The sequence below is a fragment of the Pleurodeles waltl genome, chromosome 6 (assembly GCF_031143425.1).
Source record: "Pleurodeles waltl isolate 20211129_DDA chromosome 6, aPleWal1.hap1.20221129, whole genome shotgun sequence".
Classification (NCBI taxonomy): Eukaryota; Metazoa; Chordata; class Amphibia; order Caudata; family Salamandridae; genus Pleurodeles; species Pleurodeles waltl.
The window spans coordinates 1,185,050,370-1,185,077,858 of record NC_090445.1 but is presented as its reverse complement, the minus strand read 5'-3'; the positions used below and the strand labels follow the sequence as shown (position 1 = coordinate 1,185,077,858).

The 27,489-nt window shown below is 45.6% G+C and overlaps 1 protein-coding gene across 3 annotated transcripts in view; it reads left to right on the top strand.

The window, feature by feature from the left end:
• Positions 1-27,489, top strand: part of LOC138300727 (polyunsaturated fatty acid 5-lipoxygenase-like) — a 1,327,404-nt gene that overhangs the window by 187,361 nt on the left and 1,112,554 nt on the right. For all 3 annotated transcript variants that reach the window (XM_069240434.1, XM_069240433.1, XM_069240436.1), the window contains exon 3: positions 2,856-2,937. In XM_069240434.1, the coding sequence (XP_069096535.1) occupies positions 2,856-2,937 (82 nt within the window). The remainder of the gene's footprint in view (positions 1-2,855; positions 2,938-27,489) is intronic.

Below are 27,489 nucleotides of genomic sequence, written 5' to 3'. Positions count from 1 at the left end.
CCAATCCCCCTCTCAGAGCTATTTAGGGTCTCTCCTGTGGGTTCTCTTCAGATTCTGCTTGCAAGTTTCCTTCAGGAATCCTCTGCAACTACTACTTCATCCTCTAACCTCGGATCAACCGCAGCTTGCTCCAGGAACCACTATAACAGCAACACAATATACACAAGCAATACTTTTTCTCTGCAACTTCAGTTCCAGCCAGCAACTGCAACAGTTTCCATGGTGTGCATGCTCTGGGGACTCCCTGTCTTCACCCTGCACCAGAAGGACCGAAGAAATCTCCCATGGGGTGACAGAGTCACTCCCCTGCTCAATCAGGCACCTTCCAAGGATACGACTCGTCTCACAGCAACGAGCGTGTTCCTAAGGACACAGAGGTTGGACCTCATTCCTGAGGTCCTGCTGACACAATTTGGAGGAGGCAAGACCGTGCCTTCCCTGAGAGCGACGGTACCCCTGGGTACTGCGTCTTCTTCACCTCCTGAGGCCTCTGTGCACAATTTGTAAAATTCCTTCGTGCACAGCCTGGCCCAGGTCCTCAGCACTCCATCCTGCGAAGCTCAACTCTCTGAGTTGTTCCCCGGTGGCGTCGGACCTTCCTTTGTTGTGCTGCACCAACCGCATTTTATACCTCCTTTGTCCCCGTGGCCTGGGACTCCCAGCGTGGGTGCTGCCTTCATCCTGAGGGCTCTGTAAAGTGCTGAGAGCCTCCTCATCCTCCTCATGCAGAGTTGAGACCCTCTGGTCCCTCCTGGGTCCAGCCAGCACCATTTCAACACAAAACGCACTTTTGTCATAACCAAGGCTGTTGGTGACTTCCAACACGAAATCACATCTGCATCCATCTTCACATCGTGCAACATCTTTTGGCATCATGTAGGAACCTGCTGGCGTCTTCCTAGGGTACATTCCTGCAGTCTTCGACTAACCGGGACTCTTCTTTTGCACCCTCTTCCGGGTTGGCAGGGGCTCATGTCCTTCCTGGAACTTCTTTCGACTTCTGGACTTGGTCCTCTTCTTTTGCAGGTCTTCAGGTGCAGGAATCCAGCAGTTGTTGTTTGCAAACTTGGTTGGTTACTGCAGTAATCCAAATTACGAGGTGTAGTGTGTCCTGAGGAATCTTGCAGCACTTTACTCCTGTTTTTCTGGGCTTTGGGGTGGGGTAATTTACTTACCTTTACTGTATTCTTACTCTCCCCGCGATTCTGCACAACCTACACTTGTCCAGGGGGGAATTAGTGATTTGCATTCCACTTTCTTAGTATATGGTTTGTGTTCCCCCTAGACCTATTTTCTCCCATTGCATTCTATAGCATTTCCTATTGTTTGCACTGTTCTATGAGTAATTACTTGTCAAATTTTGGTGTCTAGTGTATATATTGTGTATAATACTTACCTGTAGAAGGAGTATTGGGCCAGATGTATCATCAAACCATTTTGCAATTCTCTAGTAGTTTTTTTTTTAAGAAACCGCTATTTCAGAAATGCAAAATGGTATGTATCATTTTTGCGATTCGATAATAGCGATTTCTTAAAAAACGCAAAAGCTATTACCAAATCGCAAATTGCGATTCCGACCCCATTCGCACCTATGGGCCTGTAGGCCCATATTTCCAAATTTTTTGCATTTCCCAAATTGCGAATTCCTAACTGGAATTCGCAATTTGGGAAATTCAAACCCCAGGGTGCTGAAGGCCTAAGGACCCTTCTGCTGCACCCCCAAAAATTATTTTAGGACATGTAAGGCGCACACATGCCAAAGGGGCATGTGTGTGTTACATGTCAATTTAAAAAATGCATTCTTAATGCGTTTTTAAAATTTGCACATTATTACCACCAAATTGTATTTGGTGGTAATTGTGATTCCTTAATGCCCAATTCGCATTAAGGAAAAGCTTGATACTTGTGCTTAAAAAATTGCAAATAAGGATTCCTTATTTGCGATTTCTTATTTAGAGAATCGCACTTTGCGATTCTCTACTCGGGGTTGCAATTTTAAGGAATCGTTATTTTAGCGATTCCTTAAAATTGCATAGCAAATGCTTTCATACATAATGAAAGGCATTTTTGCATTCACAAACGGCCATTCACACCGTTTGCGAATGCAAAAACGCTTGATACATCTGGCCCATTGTCTCTAAGATATTTTTGGTACTGTGTCACCCAAATAAATACCTTTATTTTTGGTAACACTTAATATTCTCTTTACTTGTGTATAAGTACTGTGTAACTATAAGTGGTACTGCATGATCTTTGTATGTCTCCTAGTTCAGCCTAAGCTGCTCTGCTATAGCTACCTCTATCAGCCTAAGCTGCTAGAACACTACTACTTCACTAATAAGGTATAACTGGACCTGGTATAAGGTGTAAGTACCCAAGGTACCCACTACAAACCAGGCCAGCTTCCTACAGGTGGATACTTTCTTAATGAAAACTGGAGAAGCAATGGTGAGGGTGAAGCGGTACATTGAGATTTGTGTCCTGGACTTGTTATTTATGATAGCACCAAGCTTTGAACTTCACTGGTAGTCTATCTCTTCAGCCTATCCTCCAATGTTTAGTCGAAAATAGCCAAATCGATGGGTTAACGCTAGGAACATTTTGACGAATGTTTAAGTTCCATCCTCGTCTATGAACATAAATAAAGTTTGTGATTAATTCTCTCTTGCAAGTTGACCACAGAATGAGAGTACTTGTAGGCATGACAAAACATTTTCCTTTCTAGTATGAATAATAATTTTAAAATCAACCAAAAGTATAAACAAATACAACAAATTGTTTGTATTAGGCACATTCATTGATTGTTGATGAGGTACCTAATTATGTTAAGACTGTGTTTCTCTTACCTTCTCCAGCCAAGTTACCTCAGGATGATCAAACTGAAATCCTTCAGCAGTACAGACGAGAAGAAATTGAAGACCGTCAAACTTTATTCAGGTTTGTTACATTTAGCATTTATAGGTTTTGCAGATTGAAATTTTGTTGCTGAAAGGAGCTCGCATAGCATTGAATTAAAAGGCCTCAATATCCTATCTGGTCGAGCTCCTACAGCAAAGTACTTTTTGAGATAGGGAGAATAGTATTCAGGGCATTTATAACATGTATAACGTACTTTTCTCACTTTCATGTTATTTCTGTGTATAAAATAAACCACAAAAGCCTCAATAATCGAGCCATTTCCCCATTGCATAGACACCTTCATTTCTAATCCAAAAACACTAACAAAAATGTATGCACTAGGTAATACATGCATTTTTCTGCAAAGATAGTGTACGTTCAGCAGCTCAATTTACCAGACTAGATCATTACTACATTTTGAATCTGCCGTTGTATCTCTAACTTTTAAAGTTAAAGCCAACAACTTCCCCCAGAGTGTCCAAAACCAAAGGTGACAATGATGAGAGAACCAAAAGAGGTGGGCGACAGGGAATAAAATCTCTTTTCCATAGAATAGGAATATTTCTTCTGCACTGGGAATAAAAAATGGCAAGAAATATGTAAACTGCATGTTACTGACTAAACAGTATATCACAAGGATAAAAGTTATTTAAATGTATGGGAAACCTGTCCTCCAGGAAAGACAACATATGAGAAATAATTCAAAATTTTGTTAATACGCGTCAGCCCTTCAAGTTGTAAATCCAACTTAAGGTAGGGCTCCATGAGAGCCACTGATAAGACGTTGAAATAAACTCTTACATAGCTATTTGTTAATACATGTATTTCTCTGCTCATCCAATGCTGTACTAAGAAGACTGCTGAAAACCATTTCTTGTCATCTTAAGGGTTTTCTCAGAATCACTAAGAAGCAATTGCGATGAACAGCCTGGCTCCAGTCGAGCATCCCTCACATATTCTGGTTAGATATCCTGGGCGGAACATCTAAATGAAGGAGCTTTTAGTCCTCCCTCTGCATTCATTCACCTAATGTTGTGTTAGACGTTTTTCTTCTACCTACTATAGCATGCAGTTTGGGTCCATTAGTCAGTCAACTTCTTTCATTTCCTAACTTCAATGTGAGTGACAGAATTCTGGTCTTTCACAAGGAGCACATCCACACCCAAAGTATTTCCCTCAGTGCCAGAGCTACTACGGCAATGTGTGCTTTTTGAAACCCTAAATTTGTTTTGTTTCATGCACTTTTTTGTATTGAAGAAAGACCAAAGCTCCCCCAGCAATAATAGTTTAGAAAAGAATTACATAACAAGCATTGGCAAACTCAAACATTTGGTAGCCAACATCAAACGCATTGACTTTTCTAATGCTTGTTTTTCATTGCTGTGCTGTTTTAGATGGAGTTTTGAATTGTGTACTTTTATTGTCGTATAGAGTATAGTATAAAGCCTTTGGGCTTGCCACAAAATCCCTTTATTACTACTGAATATCAACACCCCCAGAATATCGTGGTACAAGAATATCAAGAACAGAATATCAAAAGGTAAGTGCATATCGAGAAGTATAGATTTACTCTTCCTAACTCCACATCCATATGGACTGAAAAAAAAAATATATATATATATATAATTCTATACATATATTTGATATATATATATATATTTATATATATATATATATATATATATATATATATCCTCAAACAAAAGTGGTCTGAAAGTTGCTGGGCGGCGCACTCCACTGCCGGTGCCAGTGACGCAGAGGACCAGTCTCGAAGAATACAAATCACCAAAAGTATTCACCACACTCCACGAAGTTTGAATAGTGCATATTTATTTCAAAATAACAACGATCAACACGTTTCAACTCCCTAAGGGGTCTTGTTCACAGTGAATGAGTCCCTTTTCCCTTTTGCCATTTATACCCCATGATGCTACATCATACACAATGCATTATGGATAGTGTAGTTTACATATGTTACAATTAAATAAAATCCATGTTTTAAATTAAAAATAAAAATCCCATTCTCAGTGTATAATGCTCTTTACATGTGTTCTCTTATGTTCTACCATTTCTTTCTAATTTGTGATTTAGTGTAGGTTATATTTACTACTAACTAATTCATTCATTCATTTTGATTATTTCAACTGTACATGTATGACACTATTTGCCCTTTAACATCTATTTCATTTTTCATATATATATTTAAAGAAATAGTGTCACTCTAATATTACAGCATTTTCTTAGTCAAACAACTATTATATGTCTACATTGATCTTGAGAGATTTATTGATTTAATTCATTATTATAGTTTTTGCAGTCTTTTTTCTTTTCTTTTCTCTTATTTTATTCTATTCTATTAGTTCTACACAAACATCAATGAATATCAACTCTCTCCGACTTAATGACTATCGTTGTTTGACAAGAATATTATATAGTTTAGTAGTATTACTCAATAGCCACCCTACATGGTTACCATTGTTACCATGTATTGTCCATATTCCGAAATCACAAATGCACATGTAATTCCTCGTCCATATTCAGTCCATAAGGCATTTTAGTGCGGAGCTGAATAATGAATTTACTCTCCATTTGTCGTAACTTTCGAACTCTGTCTCCCCCTCTCTCACTCTTTTTCATTTGCGCTATTCCCACGAATCTTAGCGATCCCCAATCGTTGGTGTGTGAGTTCACAAAATGTTTTGCCATTGTGTAGCTCATGTCTTGATTGGTAATGGCTCTAGTGTGTTCCAAAATCCTTTTCTTCAGCGGACATATTGTGCTGCCAATGTATCTCAAACCACACTCACATTCAAGCATATAGACTACATATTGACTGTCACAAGTAATTCTCTGTGTAATGTGTATAGCCTTGTGTAGGAAGTTGGCTCTGTATGCACTATTTCAAAGTAAGGAATAGTATGCACAGAGTCCCAGGGTTCCCCTTAGAGGTAAGATAGTGGCAACAAGAGATAATACTAATTCTCTATTTTGTGGTAGTGTGGTCGAGCAGTAGGCTTATCAAAGGAGAAGTCTTAAGCATTTGTTGTACACACATAGGCAATAAATGAGGAACACACACTCAGAGACAATTCCAGGCCAATAGGTTTTTGTATAGAAAAATATATTTTCTTAGTTTTTTTAAGAACCACAGGTTCAAGATTTACATGTAATACTTCAAATGAAAGGTATTGCAGGTAGGTACTTTAGGAACTTTGAATTAGCAAAATAGCATATACAGTTTTCACATAAATCACATATAGCTATTTTAAAACTAGACACAGTGCAATATTCAACAGTTCCTGGGGGAAGTAAGAGTTTGTTAGTTTTTGCAGGTAAGTAAACTACCTACGGGGTTCAAGTTTGGGTCCAAGGTAGCCCACCGTTAGGGGTTCAGAGCAACCCCAAAGTTACCACACCAGCAGCTCAGGGCCAGGCAGGTGCAGAGGTCAAAGTGGTGCCCAAAACACATAGGCTTCAATGGAGAAGGGGGTGCCCCGGTTCCAGTCTGCCAGCAGGTAAGTACCCGCGTCTTCGGAGGGCAGACCAGGGGGGTTTTGTAGGGCACCGGGGGGGACACAAGCCCACACAGAAAGTACACCCTTAGCGGCAAGGGGGTGGCCGAGTGCAGTGTGCAAACAAGCATCAGGTTTTCAATAGAAAGCAATGGGAGACCAAGGGGTCTCTTCAGCGATGAAGGCAGGGGGGGGGGGCTCCTCGTGGTAGCCACCACCTGGGCAAGGGAGAGGGCCACCTGGGGGTCTCTCCTGCACTGGAGGTCAGATCCTTCACGTCCTGGGGGCTGCGGATGCAGTGCCTTTACCAGGTGTCGGGACTTTGAAGCAGGCAGTCGCGGTCAGGGGGAGCCTCGGGATTCCCTCTGCAGGCGTCGCTGTGGGGGCTCAGGGGTGTCAACTCTGGCTACTCACGGTCTCGCAGTCGCCGGGAAGTCCTCCCTGAAGTGATTGTTCTCCACAAGTCGAGCCGGGGGCATCGGGTGCAGAGTGCCAAGTCTCACGCTTTCGGCGGGAAACGCGTGTTGTTTCAAAGTTGCTTCTTTGTTGCAAAGTTGCAGTCTTTGGTGAACAGAGCCGCTTTCCTCGGGAGTTCTTGGTCGTTCTAGATGTAGGGCAGTCCTCTGAGGCTTCAGAGGTCGCTGGTCCCTGGGGAAAACGTCGCTGGAGCAGTGTCTTTAGAAGTGGGGAGACAGGCCGGTAGAGCTGGGGCCAAAGCAGTTGGTGTCTCCGTCTTCTCTGCATGGTTTTTCAGCTTAGCAGTCCTCTTCTTCTTAGGTTGCAGGAATCTGAGTTCCTAGGTTCTGGGGAGCCCTTAAATACTAAATTTAAGGGCGTGTTTAGGTCTGGGGGGTTAGTAGCCAATGGCTACTAGCCCTGAGGGTGAGTACACCCTCTTTGTGCCTCCTCCCTGAGGGGAGGGGGGCACATCCCTAATCCTACTGGGGGAATCCTCCATCTGCAAGATGGAGGATTTCTAAAAGTTAGAGTCACCTCAGCTCAGGACACCTTAGGGGCTGTCCTGACTGGCAAGTGACTCCTCCTTGTTTTTCTCATTATCTCCTCCGGCCTTGCCGCCAAAAGTGGGGCCGTGGCCGGAGGGGGCGGGCAACTCCACTAGCTGGAGTGCCCTGGGGTGCTGTAACAAAGGAGGTGAGCCTTTGAGGCTCACCGCCAGGTGTTACAGTTCCTACAGGGGGAGGTGATAAGCATCTCCACCCAGTACAGGCTTTGTTACTAGCCACAGAGTGACAAAGGCACTCTCCCCATGTGGCCAGCAACATGTCTGGTGTGTGGCAGGCTGCTAAAACCAGTCAGCCTACACAGGTAGTTGGTTAAGGTTTCAGGGGGCACCTCTAAGGTGCCCTCTGGGGTGTATGTTACAATAAAATGTACACTTGCATCAGTGTGCATTTATTGTGCTGAGAAGTTTGATACCAAACTTCACAGTTTTCAGTGTAGCCATAATGGTGCTGTGGAGTTCGTGCATGACAGACTCCCAGACCATATACTCTTATGGCTACCCTGCACTTACAATGTCTAAGGTTTTGCTTAGACACTGTAGGGGCATAGTGCTCATGCACTTATGCCCTCACCTATGGTATAGTGCACCCTGCCTTAGGGCTGTAAGGCCTGCTAGAGGGGTGACTTATCTATACCTGTCGGCAGTGTGAGGTTGGCATGGCACCCTGAGGGGAGTGGCATGTCGACTTAGTCCTTTTATCCCCACTAGCACACACAAGCTGGCAAGCAGTGTGTCTGTGCTGAGTGAGGGGTCCCCAGGGTGGTATAAGATATGCTGCAGCCCTTAGAGACCTTCCCTGGCATCAGGGCCCTTGGTACCAGGGGTACCAGTTACAAGGGACTTACCTGGATGCCAGGGTGTGCCAATTGTGGAAACAAAAGTACAGGTTAGGGAAAGAACACTGGTGCTGGGGCCTGGTTAGCAGGCCTCAGCACACTTTCAAATCAAAACTTAGCATCAGCAAAGGCAAAAAGTCAGGGGGTAACCATGCCAAGGAGGCATTTCCTTACACAACCCTCCCCCCCAAACAAAAGAGGATGAGACTAACCTTTCCCAAGAGAGTCTTCATTTTCTAAGTGGAAGAACCTGGAAAGGCCATCTGCATTGGCATGGGCAGTCCCAGGTCTGTGTTCCACTATAATGTCCATTCCCTCTAGGGAGATGGACCACCTCAACAGTTTTGGATTTTCACCTTTCATTTGCATCAGCCATCTGAGAGGTCTGTGGACAGTTTGAACTACAAAGTGAGTACCAAAGAGGTATGGTCTCAGCTTCTTCAGGGACCAAACCACAGCAAAGGCCTCCCTCTCAATGGCACTCCAACGCTGCTCCCTGGGGAGTAACCTCCTGCTAATGAAAGCAACAGGCTGGTCAAGGCCATCATCATTTGTTTGGGACAAAACTGCCCCTATCCCATTTTCAGAGGCATCTGTCTGCACAATGAACTGCTTGGAGTAATCTGGAGCTTTTAGAACTGGTGCTGTGCACATTGCTTGTTTCAGGGTGTCAAAGGCCTGTTGGCATTCTACAGTCCAGTTTACTTTCTTAGGCATTTTCTTGGAGGTAAGTTCTGTGAGGGCTGTCACTATGGATTCATATCCCTTCACAAACCTCCTGTAATACCCAGTCGAGCCAAGGAATGCCCTGACTTGAGTCTGGGTTTTTGGAGCTGCCCAGTCCAGAATAGTCTGGATCTTAGGCTGGAGTGGCTGAACTTGGCCTCCACCTACAAGGTGACCCAAGTAAACCACAGTTCCCTGCCCTATCTGGCATTTGGATGCCTTGATAGAGAGGCCTGCTGATTGCAGAGCCTTCAAAACCTTCTTCAGGTGGACCAGGTGATCCTGCCAGCTGGAGCTAAAGACAGCAATATCGTCAAGATAAGCTGTACTAAAGGACTCCAAGCCAGCAAGGACTTGATTCACCGACCTTTGGAAGGTGGCAGGGGCATTCTTTAAACCAAAGGGCATAACAGTAAACTGATAATGCCCATCAGGCGTGGAGAATGCTGTCTTTTCTTTTGCTCCTGGTGCCATTTTGATTTGCCAGTACCCTGCTGTTAAGTCAAAGGTACTTAAGAATTTGTCAGCACCCAATTTGTCAATCAGTTCATGGGCCCTTGGAATGGGATGGGCATCTGTCTTGGTGACAGAATTAAGTCCTCTGTAGTCCACACAAAACCTCATCTCTCTCTTTCCATCTTTGGTGTGAGGTTTGGGGACTAAGACCACTGGGCTAGCCCAAGGGCTGTCAGAGTGCTTAATGTCTCCCAATTCCAGCATCTTGTGGACTTCCACTTTGATGCTTTCCTTAACTTGATCAGACTGTCTGAATATTGTGTTTTTGACAGGCATGCTGTCTCCTGTGTCCACATCATGGGTACACAGGTGTGTCTGACCAAGGGTTAGGGAAAAGAGCTCAGCAAACTGTTGCAGGATCTTCCTACAGTCAGATTGCTGTTGGCCAGAGAGGGTGTCTGAATAGATCACTCCATCTACTGAGCCATCTTTAGGGTCTGTGGAGAGGAGATCAGGGAGAGGTTCACTCTCAGCTTCCTGGTCCTCATCTGTTACCATCAACAGATTCACATCAGCCCTGTCATGGAAGAGCTTAAGGCGGTTCACATGGATCACCCTCTTGGGGGTCCTGCTAGTGCCTAGGTCCACTAGGTAGGTGACCTGACTCTTCTTTTCTAGCACTGGGTAAGGGCCACTCCATCTGTCCTGAAGTGCCATGGGAGCCACAGGCTCCAAAACCCAGACTTTCTGCCCTGGTTGAAATTCAACCATTGCAGCCTTTTGGTCATACCAAAACTTCTGGAGCTGTTGGCTGGCCTCAAGGTTTTTGCTTGCCTTTTCCATGTACTCTGCCATCCTGGAACGTAGGCCAAGTACATAGTCCACTATATCTTGCTTAGGCTCATGAAGAGGTCTCTCCCAGCCTTCTTTCACAAGAGCTAGTGGTCCCCTTACAGGGTGGCCAAACAGAAGTTCAAAGGGTGAAAACCCTACTCCCTTCTGAGGCACCTCCCTGTAAGCGAAAAGCAGACATGGCAAGAGGACATCCCATCTACTTTTGAGTTTTTCAGGGAGCCCCATGATCATGCCTTTCAATGTTTTGTTGAATCTCTCAACAAGACCATTGGTTTGTGGATGGTATGGTGTGGTGAATTTGTAAGTCACCCCACACTCATTCCACATGTGTTTCAGGTATGATGACATAAAGCTGGTACCTCTGTCAGACACCACCTCCTTAGGAAAACCCACTCTGGTAAAAATACCAATGAGTGCTTTGGCTACTGCAGGGGCAGTAGTCAACCTAGGGGGAATTGCTTCAGGGTATCTAGTAGCATGATCCACTACTACTAGTATGTATAGGTTCCCTGAGGCTGTGGGATGTTCAAGTGGACCCACTATGTCCACACCCACTCTTTCAAAGGAGACCCCCACCACTGGAAGTAGAATGAGGGGGGCCTTTGGGTGTCCACCTGTCTTACCACTGGCTTGACAGGTGGCACAGGAGACACAAGACTCCTTGACCTTCTGGGACATGTTGGGCCAATAGAAGTGGTTGACTTGTCTCTCCCACGTCTTGGTCTGTCCCAAATGCCCAGCAAGAGGAATATCATGGGCTAAGGTCAGAATGAACTCCCTAAACTTCTGAGGCACTACCACTCTCCTAGTGGCACCAGGTTTGGGATCTCTTGCCTCAGTGTAAAGGAGTCCATCTTCCCAATAGACCCTATGTGTTCCTGTTTTCTTTCCATTGGACTCTTCAGCAGCTTGCTGCCTAAGGCCTTCAAGAGAGGGACAGGTTTCTTGCCCCTTACACAACTGCTGCCTTGAGGGTCCCCCTGGGCCTAGGAGCTCAACCTGATAAGGTCCTAACTCCATAGGCTCAGTTCCCTCAGAGGGCAGAACTTCTTCCTGAGAAGAGAGGTTCTCTTTTTCTCGTTGTGTTGCAACTGGTTCCCCAGTTGTCTTTCCTTTTCTCTTGGTAGGTTGGGCCCTTTTTCCAGGCTCCAACACTACTTTTTCACCCTGAGCGTTGCACTGTGCCCTTGTCTTGACACACACCAGTTCAGGGATACCCAGCATGGCTGCATGGGTTTTCAGTTCTACCTCAGCCCATGCTGAGGACTCCAGGTCATTTCCAAGCAAACAGTCTACAGGGATAATTGAGGAGACCACCACCTGTTTCAGGCCATTGACCCCTCCCCACTCTAAAGTTACCATAGCCATGGGATGTACTTTAGTCTGATTGTCAGCGTTGGTGACTGGATAAGTTTGTCCAGCCAGGTATTGACCAGGGGAAACCAGTTTCTCTGTCACCCTGATGACACTGGCACCTGTATCCCTCAGGCCTTCTACACTTGTCCCATTAATTAAGAGCTGCTGCCTGTATTTTTGCATGTTAGGGGGCCAGGCAGCCAGTGTGGCTAAATCCACCCCACCTTCAGAGACTAATGTAGCTTCAGTGTGGCACCTGATTTGCTCTGGGCACACTGTTGATCCCACTTGGAGACTAGCCATTCCAGTGTTAGCTGGAGTAGAGTTAGAAGTGGAACCTTTCTTGGGACAGGCCTTGTCTCCAGTTTGGTGTCCAGGCTGATTACAGCTACGACACCAGGCCTTTTTGGGAACAAAGTTTTTACCCTTGTACCCAAAATTGGATTGTGAAGAGGCTCTGGGCCCACCCTCCTGTGAATGTTTTTGGGGGCCTGTAGAAGACTCTTTACTATTTTTCCCTTTGGATGTCTCAACACTCTTCCCCTGGGGAGGCTTTGTGACCCCTTTCTTTTGGTCACCCCCTGTGGAAGTCTTGGTCACCCTAGTCTTGACCCAATGGTCCACCTTCTTTCCCAATTCTTGGGGAGAAATTGGTCCTAGGTCTTCCAGATGCTGATGCAGTTTATCATTTGAACAATTACTCAATAGGTGTTCTTTCACAAATAAATTGTACAGCCCATCATAATCATTTACACCACTGCCTTGAATCCAACCATCCAGTGTTTTCACTGAGTAGTCATCAAAATCAACCCAGGTTTGGCTCGAGGATTTTTGAGCCCCCCTGAACCTAATTCTATACTCCTCAGTGGAGAATCCAAAGCCCTCAATCAGGGTAGCCTTCATGAGGTCATAGGATTCTGCATATTTTCCAGAGAGTGTGAGGAGTCTATCCCTACACTTTCCAGTGAACATTTCCCAAAGGAGAGCACCCCAGTGAGATCTGTTTACTTTTCTGGTTGCACAAGCCCTATCAAAAGGTGTGAACCATTTGGTGATGTCATCACCATCTTCATATTTAGTTACAATCCCTTTAGGGATTTTCAACATGTCAGGAGAATCTCTGACCCTATTTATGTTGCTGCCACCATGGATGGGACCAAAACCCATCTCTTGTCTTTTCCTTTCTATGGCTAGGAGCTGTCTCTCTAAAGCCAATCTTTTGGCCATCCTGGCTAGCAGGAGGTCATCTTCACTGAGGCTATCCTCAGTGACTCCAGAGGTGCTGGACCCTCCTGTGAGGGAAGCAGCATCTCTGACTATCACTCTTGGAGTCAGGGTTTGAGGGACCCTGTTCTCCCTAACTAGGACTGGAGGGGGGGAATTCTCCTCCTTGTCACTAGCTTCCTCCTCTGGGAGGTTATCCTCAGAGGGGTTGGCAAACTCTGCCAACAGCTCCTGGAGCTGTAGTTTGGTAGGGTTTAAACCAGCTTTAATATTTTTTAATTTGTAGAGAGACCTTAACTCTCTCATCCTAAGATGGAGGTAAGGGGTGATGTTGAGTTCCATCACACTCTCTTCTGCATTAGACATTATGTTTCTAAAAGTTGGAATACTTTTTAAGAATCTAAAATTATCTCTAGAACTTAATTCAAACTTTCACAAAACTTATAAACTCTAAAAGAAATGCTAACAGGGACTAACACAAGGCCCTAGCAGGACTTTTAAAAATTTAGAAAAATAGCTCAACTTGCAAAAATCTGTTTCTAATTACAATTTTTGGAATTTAGTAGTGTGATCAGGTATTGGCTGAGTAGTCCAGCAAATGCAAAGTCTTGTACCCCACCGCTGATCCACCAATGTAGGAAGTTGGCTCTGTATGCACTATTTTAAAGTAAGGAATAGTATGCACAGAGTCCAAGGGTTCCCCTTAGAGGTAAGATAGTGGCAACAAGAGATAATACTAATGCTCTATTTTGTGGTAGTGTGGTCTAGCAGTAGGCTTATCAAAGGAGTAGTGTTAAGCATTTGTTGTACACACACAGGCAATAAATGAGGAACACACACTCAGAGACAATTCCAGGCCAATAGGTTTTTGTATAGAAAAATATATTTTCTTAGTTTATTTTAAGAACCACAGGTTCAAGATTTACATGTAATACTTCAAATGAAAGGTATTGCAGGTAGGTACTTTAGGAACTTTGAATTAGCAAAATAGCATATACAGTTGTCACATAAATCGCATATAACTATTTTAAAACTAGACACTGCAATTTTTAACAGTTCCTGGGGGAAGTAAGAGTTTGTTAGTTTTTGCAGGTAAGTAAACCACCTACGGGGTTCAAGTTTGGGTCCAAAGTAGCCCACCGTTGGGGGTTCAGAGCAACCCCAAAGTTACCACACGAGCAGCTCAGGGCGGTCAGGTGCAGAGGTCAAAGTCGTGCCCAAAACTCATCTGCTTCAATGGAGAAGGGGGTGCCCCGGTTCCAGTCTGCCAGCAGGTAAGTAGCCGCGTCTTCGGAGGGCAGACCAGGGGGGTTTTGTAGGGCACCGGGGGGGACACAAGTCCACACAGAAAGTACACCCTCAACGGCACGGGGGCGGCGGGTGCAGTGTGCAAACAAGCGTTGGGTTTTCAATAGAAAGCAATGGGAGACCAAGGGGTCTCTTCAGCGATGCAGGCAGGCAAGCAGGGCGGGGGGGGGGGCTCCTCGGGGTAGCCACGACCTGGGCAAGGGAGAGGGCCACCTGGGGGTCGCTCCTGCACTGGAGGTCGGATCCTTCAGGTCCTGGGGGCTGCGGATGCAGTGCCTTTACCAGGTGTCTGGTCTTTGAAGCAGGCAGTCGCGGTAATCGGGAGCCTCAGGATTCACTCTGCAGGCGTCGCTGTGAGGCCTCAGGGGGGTCAACTCTGGCTACTCACGGTCTTGCAGTCGCCGGGGAGTCCTCCCTGAAGTGATTGTTCTCCACAAGTCGAGCCGGGGGCGTCGGGTGCAGAGTGCAAAGTCTCACGCTTCCGGCGGGAAACGCGTGTGGTTTCAAAGTTGCTTCTTTGTTGCAAAGTTGCAGTCTTTGGTGAACAGAGCCGCTGTCCTCGGGAGTTCTTGGTCCTTCTAGATGTAGGGCAGTCCTCTGAGGCTTCAGAGGTCGCTGGTCCCTGGGGAAAGCATCGCTGGAGCAGTGTCTTTAGAAGTGGGGAGACAGGCCGGTAGAGCTGGGGCCAAAGCAGTTGGTGTCTCTGTCTTCTCTGCAGGGTTTTTCAGCTTAGCAGTACCTCTTCTACTTAGGTTGCAGGAATCTGAGTTCCTAGGTTCTGGGGAGCCCTTAAATACTAAATTTAAGGGCGTGTTTAGGTCTGGGGGGTTAGTAGCCAATGGCTACTAGCCCTGAGGGTGGTACACCCTCTTTGTGCCTCCTCCCTGAGGGGAGGGGGGCACATCCCTAATCCTATTGGGGGAATCCTCCATCTGCAAGATGGAGGATTTCTAAAAGTTAGTCACCTCAGCTCAGGACACCTTAGGGGCTGTCCTGACTGGCCAGTGACTCCTCCTTGTTTTTCTCATTATCTCCTCCGGCCTTGCCGCCAAAAGTGGGGCCGTGGCCGGAGGGGGCGGGCAACTCCACTAGTTGGAGTGCCCTGGGGTGCTGTAACAAAGGGGGTAAGCCTTTGAGGCTCACCGCCAGGTGTTATAGTTCCTGCAGGGGGAGGTGATAAGCATCTCCACCCAGTACAGGCTTTGTTACTAGCCACAGAGTGACAAAGGCACTCTCCCCATGTGGCCAGCAACATGTCTGGTGTGTGGCAGGCTGCTAAAACCAGTCAGCCTACATGGGTAGTCGGTTAAGGTTTCAGGGGGCACCTCTAAGGTGCCCTCTGGGGTGTATGTTACAATAAAATGTACGCTGGCATCAGTGTGCATTTATTTTGCTGAGAAGTTTGATACCAAACTTCACAGTTTTCAGTGTAGCCATTATGGTGCTGTGGAGTTCGTGCATGACAGACTCCCAGACCATATACTCTTATTGCTACCCTGCACTTACAATGTCTAAGGTTTTGCTTAGACACTGTAGGGGCATAGTGCTCATGCACTTATGCCCTCACCTATAGTATAGTGCACCCTGCCTTAGGGCTGTAAGGCCTGCTAGAGGGGTGACTTATCTATACCTGTCGGCAGTGTGAGGTTGGCATGGCACCCTGAGGGGAGTGCCATGTCGACTTAGTCCTTTTATCCCCACTAGCACACACAAGCTGGCAAGCAGTGTGTCTGTGCTGAGTGAGGGGTCCCCAGGGTGGCATAAGATATGCTGCAGCCCTTATAGACCTTCCCTGGCATCAGGGCCCTTGGTACCAGGGGTACCAGTTACAAGGGACTTACCTGGATGCCAGGGTGTGCCAATTGTGGAAACAAAAGTACAGGTTAGGGAAAGAACACTGGTGCTGGGGCCTGGTTAGCAGGCCTCAGCACACTTTCAAATCAAAACTTAGCATCAGCAAAGGCAAAAAGTCAGGGAGTAACCATGCTAAGGAGGCATTTCCTTACACCTTGCCACTGTAATCCATATAAGTTTTAGTATTTCTTGCAATTTGACACACTTTACATTTATTGCATTTATAGAAGCCAATCGTCTCGTTCTTTAACCAATTCCTTGTAATTGGTGCCTCATAGTGGCTTTTTACCAGTATGTCTTTTAATGAGCGTGACTTCCTATATGATATTTGTGGTTTGCCGCCTATTCTCCTTGCCAAATCCTGATGACTTCTCAATATCTTCCAATGTTTTCTGATATTAAGGATACAGGAGATTTCTTGCGAATAATAGATGACATTCAATGGCAATCGGGCTATAAGTTAGTGATAGTGGATGCAGTGTCACTATACACATCAATCAGACATGAAGTAGGGTTAAATGCATTAAAGTTCTTTTTACGACAAAGAAAAATTGAAGAAAAAAGCCATTCGGAAATGTTAGTGGAAATGGTGGAGCTATGTCTGAATAACAATATTTTTCTATTTGACAAAAACATTTATAAGCAAGTGCGAGGAACCGCCATGGGTATTTCTCTCTCTCCAAGTTATGCACCTAACCTTCGGTTGGAGGGAGAGGGAAATAGCATGGCAGGATGGATACTCCGAGTATCTGGACAAGGTAGTAAAATGGCTATGTTATATAGATGATCTATTTTTGATTTGGAATGGTACTAAGGAGGAATTTGCAATGTATTTTAAAATCTTGAATGAAAATGAACGTGGTTTGAGCTTCACTTATGACATCAATGATAAACAAATCGATTTCTTAGACTTTAGAGTATATGTAGATAATGACCAAATCAACACAACTGTATTTAGAAAAGCAACTTCTACTAATAGTGTCTTACATGGGAGCAGTTTTCACCCAAAACCATTGATAAAGATTATTCCATTTGGCGAATTCTAAGAATGAGACGGAACTGCTCCAATGATAAAGAAATGGAGAATCAATTCAGTATGGTGCGAAAACGATTTATGCGCCGTGGATATCTAAGAACAAATATTGAATTAAGTGAGAAGAGGGCTAAAAGGATTTCTCGACAGGAAATATTGATAGATAAAGGTGTAAAAAGAGGAAGTGATCAGGAGGAAATGTGTCCTCGCCTAATTCTCACCTATAGTAAGGAAAGTAAGGACATAGAATCAATTTTCAGAAAACATTTGAAGATATTGAGAAGTGATCAGGATTTGGCAAGGAGAATAGGCGGCAAACCACAAATATCATATAGGAAGTCACGCTCATTAAAAGACATATTGGTAAAAAGCCACTATGAGGCACCAATTACAAGGAATTGGTTAAAGAACGAGACGATTGGCTTCTATAAATGCAATAAATGTAAAGTGTGTCAAATTGCAAGAAATACTAAAACTTATATGGATTACAGTGGCAAGGCTATACACATTACACAGAGAATTACTTGTGACAGTCAATATGTAGTCTATATGCTTGAATGTGAGTGTGGTTTGAGATACATTGACAGCACAATATGTCCGCTGAAGAAAAGGATTTCGGAACACACTAGAGCCATTACCAATCAAGACATGAGCTACACAATGGCAAAACATTTTGTGAACTCACACACCAACGATTGGAGATCGCTAAGATTCATGGGAATAGCGCAAATGAAAAAGAGTGAGAGGGGGAGACAGAGTTCGAAAGTTACGACAAATGGAGAGTAAATTCATTATTCAGCTCCGCACTAAAATGCCTCATGGACTGAATATGGACGAGGAATTACATGTGCATTTGTGATTTCGGAATATGGACAAATACATGGTAACAATGGTAACCATGTAGGGTGGCTATTGAGTAATACTACTAAACTATATAATATTCTTGTCAAACAACGACATTTGCCTTGAATCCAACCATCCAGTGTTTTCACTGAGTAGTCAACAAAATCAACCCAGGTCTGGCTCGAGGATTTTTGAGCCCCCCTGAACCTAATTCTATACTCCTCAGTGGAGAATCCAAAGCCCTCAATCAGGGTAGCCTTCATGAGGTCATAGGATTCTGCATCTTTTCCAGATTGTGTGAGGAGTCTATCCCTACACTTTCCAGTGAACATTTCCCAAAGGAGAGCACCCCAGTGAGATCTGTTTACTTTTCTGGTTGCACAAGCCCTCAAAAGGTGTGAACCATTTGGTGATGTCATCACCATCTTCATATTTAGTTACAATCCCTTTAGGGATTTTCAACATGTCAGGAGAATCTCTGACCCTATTTATGTTGCTGCCACCATGGATGGGACCAAAACCCATCTCTTGTCTTTTCCTTTCTATGGCTAGGAGCTGTCTCTCTAAAGCCAATCTTTTGGCCATCCTGGCTAGCAGGAGGTCATCTTCACTGAGGCTATCCTCAGTGACTCCAGAGGTGCTGGACCCTCCTGTGAGGGAAGCAGCATCTCTGACTATCACTCTTGGAGTCAGGGTTTGAGGGACCCTGTTCTCCCTAACTAGGACTGGAGGGGGGGAATTCTCCTCCATGTCACTAGCTTCCTCCTCTGGGAGGTTAAACTCTGCCAACAGCTCCTGGAGCTGTAGTTTGGTAGGGTTTAAACCAGCTTTAATATTTTTCAATTTGCAGAGAGACCTTAACTCTCTCATCCTAAGATGGAGGTAAGGGGTGATGTTGAGTTCCATCACACTCTCTTCTGCATTAGACATTATGGGGGTCATTCTGACCCTGGCGGTCCATGACCGCCATGGCGGAGGGCGGCGGAAGCACCGCCAACAGGCTGGCGGTGCTTCCTGGGCGATTCTGACTGCGGCGGTAAAGCCGCGGTCAGAAAAGGGGAGCCGGCGGTTTCCCGCCGGTTTCCCGCTGGCCCAGGGAATCCGCAATGGCGGCGCTGCTTGCAGCACCGCCATGGGGATTCCGACCTCCTTCCCGCCAGCCTGTTTCTGGCGGTGTCCACCGCCAGAACCAGGATGGCGGGAAGGGGTGCCGTGGGGCCCCTGGGGGCCCCTGCACTGCCCATGCCACTGGCATGGGCAGTGCAGGGGCCCCCTAACAGGGCCTCACAAAGATTTTCACTGTCTGCTTTGCAGACAGTGAAAATCGCGACGAGTGCCACTGCACCCGTCGCACCCCCACAACTCCGCCGCCGGCTTCATTGTTGAAGGGGCTTTCCTGCTGGGCCGGCCGGCAATCTTCTGGCGGTCGCCCGCCGGCCCAGCGGGAAAGCCGGAATGGCCGCCGCGGTCTTTCGGCGGGAACCGCTTGGCGGGCGGCGACCGCCACGGTCAGAATGACCGCCTATGTTTCTTAAAGTTGGAATACTTTTTAAGAATCTAAAACTATCTCTAGAACTTAATTCAAACTTTCACAAAACTTTTAAACTCTAAAAGAAATGCTAACAGGGACTAACACAAGGCCCTAGCAGGACTTTTAAAAATTTAGAAAAATAGCTCAAATTGCAAAAATCTGTTTCTAATTACAATTTTTGGAATTTAGTAGTGTGATCAGGTATTGGCTGAGTAGTCCAGCAAATGCAAAGTCTTGTACCCCACCGCTGATCCACCAATGTAGGAAGTTGGCTCTGTATGCACTATTTTAAAGTAAGGAATAGTATGCACAGAGTCCAAGGGTTCCCCTTAGAGGTAAGATAGTGGCAACAAGAGATAATACTAATGCTCTATTTTGTGGTAGTGTGGTCGAGCAGTAGGCTTATCAAAGGAGTAGTGTTAAGCATTTGTTGTACACACACAGGCAATAAATGAGGAACACACACTCAGAGACAATTCCAGGCCAATAGGTCTTTGTATAGAAAAATATATTTTCTTAGTTTATTTTAAGAACCACAGGTTCAAGATTTACATGTAATACTTCAAATGAAAGGTATTGCAGGTAGGTACTTTAGGAACTTTGAATTAGCAAAATAGCATATACAGTTGTCACATAAATCACATATAACTATTTTAAAACTAGACACTGCAATTTTCAACAGTTCCTGGGGGAAGTAAGAGTTTGTTAGTTTTGCAGGTAAGTAAACCACCTACGGGGTTCAAGTTTGGGTCAAAAGTAGCCCACCGTTGGGGGTTCAGAGCAACCCCAAAGTTACCACACCAGCAGCTCAGGGCCGGTCAGGTGCAGAGGTCAAAGTGGTGCCCAAAACGCATAGGCTTCAATGGAGAAGGGGGTGCCCCGGTTCCAGTCTGCCAGCAGGTAAGTAGCCGCGCCTTCGGAGGGCAGACCAGGGGGGTTTTGTAGGGTACCGGGGGGGGACACAAGTCCTCACAGAAAGTACACCCTCAGCGGCACGGGGGAGTCCGGGTGCAGTGTGCAAACAAGCGTCGGGTTTTCAATAGAAAGCAATGGGAGACCAAGGGGTCTCTTCAGCGATGCAGGCAAGGGGGGGGGGCTCCTCGGGGTAGCCACCACCTGGGCAAGGGAGAGGGCCACCTGGGGGTCGCTCCTGCACTGGAGGTCCGATCCTTCAGGTCCTGGGGGCTGCGGATGCAGTGCCTTTACCAGGTGCCGGGTCTTTGAAGCAGGCAGTCGCGGTAATGGGGAGCCTCAGGATTCCCTCTGCAGGCGTCGCTGTGAGGGCTCAGGGGGGTCAACTCTGGCTACTCACGGTCTCGCAGTCGCCGGGGAGTCCTCCCTGAAGTGATTGTTCTCCACAAGTTGAGCCGGGGGCGTCGGGTGCAGAGTACAAAGTCTCACGCTTCCGGCGGGAAACGCGTGTGGTTTCAAAGTTGCTTCTTTGTTGCAAAGTTGCAGTCTTTGGTGAACAGAGCCGCTGTCCTCGGGAGTTCTTGGTCCTTCTAGATGTAGGGCAGTCCTCTGAGGCTTCAGAGGTCGCTGGTCCCTGGGGAAAGCGTTGCTGGAGCAGTGTCTTTAGAAGTGGGGAGACAGGCCGGTAGAGCTGGGGCCAAAGCAGTTGGTGTGTCTGTCTTCTCTGCAGGGTTTTTCAGCTTAGCAGTACCTCTTCTTCTTAGGTTGCAGGAATCTGAGTTCCTATGTTCTGGGGAGCCCTTAAATACTAAATTTAAGGGCGTGTTTGGGTCTGGGGGTTAGTAGCCAATGGCTACTAGCCCTGAGGGTGGGTACACCCTCTTTGTGCCTCCTCCCTGAGGGGAGGGGGGCACATCCCTAATCCTATTGGGGGAATCCTCCATCTGCAAGATGGAGGATTTCTAAAAGTTAGAGTCACCTCAGCTCAGGACACCTTAGGGGCTGTCCTGACTGGCAAGTGACTCCTCCTTGTTTTTCTCATTATCTCCTCTGGCCTTGCCGCCAAAAGTGGGGCCGTGGCAGGAGGGGGCGGGCAACTCCACTAGCTGGAGTGCCCCGGGGTGCTGTAACAAAGGGGGTGAGCCTTTGAGGCTCACCACCAGGTGTTATAGTTCCTGCAGGGGGAGGTGATAAGCATCTCCACCCAGTACAGTCTTTGTTACTAGCCACAGAGTGACAAAGGCACTCTCCCCATGTGGCCAGCAACATGTCTGGTGTGTGGCAGGCTGCTAAAACCAGTCAGCCTACACGTGTAGTCGGATAAGGTTTCAGGGGGCACCTCTAAGGTGCCCTCTGGGGTGTATGTTACAATAAAATGTACACTGGCATCAGTGTGCATTTATTTTGCTGAGAAGTTTGATACCAAACTTCACAGTTTTCAGTGTAGCCATTATGGTGCTGTGGAGTTCGTGCATGACAGACTCCCAGACCATATACTCTTATAGCTACCCTGCACTTACAATGTCTAAGGTTTTGCTTAGACACTGTAGGGGCATAGTGCTCATGCACTTATGCCCTCACCTATGGTATAGTGCACCCTGCCTTAGGGCTGTAAGGCCTGCTAGAGGGGTGACTTATCTATACCTGTCGGCAGTGTGAGGTTGGCATAGCACCCTGAGGGGAGTGCCATGTCGACTTAGTCCTTTTATCCCCACTAGCACACACAAGCTGGCAAGCAGTGTCTGTGCTGAGTGAGGGGTCCCCAGGGTGGCATAAGATATGCTGCAGCCCTTAGAGACCTTCCCTGGCATCAGGGCCCTTGGTACCAGGGGTATCAGTTACAAGGGACTTACCTGGATGCCAGGGTGTGCCAATTGTGGAAACAAAAGTACAGGTGAGGGAAAGAACACTGGTGCTGGGGCCTGGTTAGCAGGCCTCAGCACACTTTCAAATCAAAACTTAGCATCAGCAAAGGCAAAAAGTCAGGGAGTAACCATGCTAAGGAGGCATTTCCTTACACCTTGCCACTGTAATCCATATAAGTTTTAGTATTTCTTGCAATTTGACACACTTTACATTTATTGCATTTATAGAAGCCAATCGTCTCGTTCTTTAACCAATTCCTTGTAATTGGTGCCTCATAGTGGCTTTTTACCAATATGTCTTTTAATGAGCGTGACTTCCTATATGATATTTGTGGTTTGCCGCCTATTCTCCTTGCCAAATCCTGATCACTTCTCAATATCTTCCAATGTTTTCTGATATTAAGGATACATGAGATTTCTTGCGAATAATAGATGACATTCAATGGCAATCGGGCTATAAGTTAGTGATAATGGATGCAGTGTCACTATACACATCAATCAGACATGAAGTAGGGTTAAATGCATTAAAGTTCTTTTTACGACAAAGAAAAATTGAAGAAAAAAGCCATTCGGAAATGTTAGTGGAAATGGTGGAGCTATGTCTGAATAACAATATTTTTCTATTTGACAAAAACATTTATAAGCAAGTGCGAGGAACCGCCATGGGTATTTCTCTCTCTCCAAGTTATGCCAACCTAACCTTCGGTTGGTGGGAGAGGGAAATAGCATGGCAGGATGGATACTCCGAGTATCTGGACAAGGTAGTAAAATGGCTATGTTATATAGATGATCTATTTTTGATTTGGAATGGTACTAAGGAGGAATTTGCAATGTATTTTAAAATCTTGAATGAAAATGAACGTGGTTTGAGCTTCACTTATGACATCAATGATAAACAAATCGATTTCTTAGACATTAGAGTATATGTAGATAATGTCCAAATCAACACAACTGTATTTAGAAAAGCAACTTCTACTAATAGTGTCTTACATGGGAGCAGTTTTCACCCAAAACCATTGATAAAGAGTATTCCATTTGGCGAATTCTAAGAATGAGACGGAACTGCTCCAATGATAAAGAAATGGAGAATCAATTCAGTATGGTGCGAAAACGATTTATGCGCCGTGGATATCTAAGAACAAATATTGAATTAAGTGAGAAGAGGGCTTAGAGGATTTCTCGACAGGAAATATTGATAGATAAAGGTGTAAAAAGAGGAACTGATCAGGAGGAAATGTGTCCTCGTCTAATTCTCACCTATAGTAAGGAAAGTAAGGACATAGAATCAATTTTCAGAAAACATTGGAAGATATTGAGAAGTGATCAGGATTTGGCAAGGAGAATAGGCGGCAAACCACAAATATCATATAGAAAGTCACGCTCATTAAAAGACATATTGGTAAAAAGCCACTATGAGGCACCAATTACAAGGAATTGGTTAAAGAACGAGACGATTGGCTTCTATAAATGCAATAAATGTAAAGTGTGTCAAATTGCAAGAAATACTAAAACTTATATGGATTACAGTGGCAAGGCTATACACATTACACAGAGAATTACTTGTGACAGCCAATATGTAGTCTATATGCTTGAATGTGAGTGTGGTTTGAGATACATTGACAGCACAATATGTCCGCTGAAGAAAAGGATTTTGGAACACACTAGAGCCATTACCAATCAAGACATGAGCTACACAATGGCAAAACATTTTGTGAACTCACACACCAACGATTGGAGATCGCTAAGATTCATGGGAATAGCGCAAATGAAAAAGAGTGAAGGGGGAGACAGAGTTCGAAAGTTACGACAAATGGAGAGTGAATTCATTATTCAGCTCCGCACTAAAATGCCTCATGGACTGAATATGGACGAGGAATGACATGTGCATTTGTGATTTCGGAATATGGACAAATACATGGTAACAATGGAAACCATGTAGGGTGGCTATTGAGTAATACTACTAAACTATATAATATTCTTGTCAAACAACGATAGTCATTAAGTCGGAGAGAGTTGATATTCATTGATGTTTGTGTAGAACTAATAGAATAGAATAAAATAAGAGAAAAGAAAAGAAAAAAGACTGCAAAAACTATAATAATGAATGAAATCAATAAATCTCTCAAGATCAATGTAGACCTATAATAGTAGTTGTTTGACTAAGAAAATGCTGTAATATTAGAGTGACACTATTTCTTTAAATATATATATGAAAAATGAAATAGATGTTAAAGGGCAAATAGTGTCAAACATGTACAGTTGAAATTATCAAAATGAATGAATGAATAAATTAATTAGTTAGTAGTAAATATAACCAGCACGAAATCACAAATTAGAAAGAAATGGTAGAACATAGGAGAACACACGTAAAGAGCATTATACACTGAGAATGGGATTTTTATTTTTAATTAAAACATGGATTTTATATAATTGTAACATATGTAAACTACACTATCCATAATGCATTGTGTATGATGTAGCATCATGGGGTATAAATAGCAAAAGGGAAAAGGGACTCATTCACTGTGAACAAGACTTCTTGGGGAGTTGAAACGCGTTGGTGGTTGTTATTTTGAAATAAATATGCACTATTCAAACTTCGTGGAGTGCGGTGAATACTTTTGGTGATTTTTATATATATATATAGATATATATATATATATATATATAGATATGTGTATATATATATATATATATATATATATATATATATATCACTTATGTACATATATGTGGAGTAAAGCATAGAAAACATATACTTTCTTACCTGTTGATATTTTAGATTTGGTATTCTGTCCTTGATGTTCTGTGCCATCGATATTTTAGTTTTGAGAATACATGGGTGTTTTTATGGTCTATAGTAAAGCACACTCAATCAGCTTTCCGCAACTCAAATTTGAATCCTATCAATTATATGGGATTTAAAGTATAGGTGTTTGAAATTAGGTCTTTGGTTGGCAGTCAGGTTACCCACTGTCCAATCAAGGACCCTCACTCTAGTCAGGGTAAGTCACACACAATCCAAATTATCCTGTGCCCACCCTCTGGTAGCTTGGCACTGAGCAGTCCGGCTTAACTTAGAAGGCAATGTGTAGAGTGCAATAAATCATACAATACCACCATATAGAACCACAAAAATACAACACACAGTGTTTAAAAAAATATATAATATTTATCTGGATAAATGCAGGTCAAAACGATCAAAGATGCAATAAGTAAATGTAGAGATATCACTGAAAAAGCAGTATAAAGTGTCTTAAGTCTTTTAAAAACAAAGGGGGTCATTCTGACCTCGGCGATAAAAGGCGCTTACCGCCGGTCAGAAGACCGCCATAACACCGCCGCGGTCGCGGTAAACCGCCACGGTCATTCTGACCCGCAACTGGCAAACCGCCAAAAACCCGACATCAACAAAAGTCCGCCACACCAACGGCCAGCGAAAAACTGGCGATGACCAAACCTCCACCGTCACGCCAACAGAAATACGCCCATGCCATTCCGACCCACAAATCCCCGCAGCGGTCTTTCAACCGCGGTATTCCATTGGCGGTACACACCGCCGCGGTCAAAATACACACACCTTTACAAAACACTACCACATTGGACAATTCAAAATACACACACCTGAGACACATACACACACCACTCCCACACACCCAATACAATATAAAACACACACCCACATCACCCACAAACCCTTACGACCACAATTGCGACTGAAGGCCAGAGAGAGACAGCACAGAATAGAGTAGACCATCACACAGAGGCAAATCACTACATCACCCACACAATATCCACGCACAAAACACCACACACCAACACACTCACCACACTCTACAACACATACCCCACACCTCATCCACACCACCCCATGGCACCCCAAAGACACCCCAGGTTCTCTGACGCAGAACTCAGGGTCATGGTGGAGGAAATAGTTCGGGTAGAGCCCCAGCTCTTCGGGACACAGGTGCAGCACACCACCATTGCCAGGAAGATGGAGCTATGGCAAAGAATAGTGGACAGGGTCAACGCTGTGGGACAGCATCCACGAAATCGGGACGACATCAGGAAGCGGTGGAACGACCTACGGGGGAAGGTGCGTTCCATGGTATCAAGGCACAACATCGCGGTGCAGAAGACTGGCAGCGGACCCCCACCTACTCCCCCAGAATTTACAGCATGGGAGGAGCAAATCTTGCACATCCTGCATCCTGAGGGCCTCGCAGGAGTAGGCGGAGGAATGGACTCTGGTAAGTCAAATCTTCACTACTTCATTCCCCCCACCCCACCTGCATGGCAAATCATACCCCCACCCCATCACACCAACTCCTTGCAAATGGCTCACCATCACAACCCACCCATCCCAAAACCTAGCCCTTCATGCGTCCCCAAAGCATGGACACCCATCACCAAAGCATGCCCACTGCACATCCCCATCTCCCCCACAAGCCACCGTCACAACAGCCCCCACAAGGGAATGCCAGCACTGGGGTACACGGCCACCCACCCATTTCACGAAATGGCACACACAGAAGCAATAACCATACTCTTATACCCCTGCAGGACCCGAACGCCACCACACCGCCCAGGAGGGTCCAGAGATGTCCATCCCACCCCCAGAAGAGGCCCCCAGTGATGACAGCAGCTCTGTCTCCCTGGTCTCAGATGACCAGCCCGGCCCATCGGGGACCTCGGGACAGTCGGTTCCCCACAGACAGCCACAGGCTACAGCAGACCTAACCCCCTCTGGGAACACCAGCACAGCTCCCTCCCAGCGGGCCCATGCCTCTGTCTCCAGGACACGTCAATCAGGGGTGTGTCCACCACTACAGGGCACCCAGGTTGACCCACCACCCCAACAACAACAGGGACCTGGGGGCAGTGGTAGTGGGCACACGGTCCAGGGGACAGAGGCCCAGGGAAACAGGGGAACTGGGAGGGCTGCTGTGCGACAGGGGGGTGGACAGGCCCAGGGAACCCACTCTCCAAGAGGCTCTCTCCTCCATCATGGGAGCTTACCACCGCTCCCAGGAGACGATGGCTACGGTACTGGCCAGGTTCCAGGAGATCCAGGTACTGCAGGAGGAACAGTACATGGGGTTCAGAGAGGAACTGAGAAACATTAGTTCCGCAATGGGGACCATCGTTGTGGCTCTTAACCAGATAGTCACCACATTGCGGGACCATGTGGCACCACAAAGGGCCCCAGTCACTAGCATGGACCAAGACCAGGCTACCACCTCCGCCGGCGCTAGT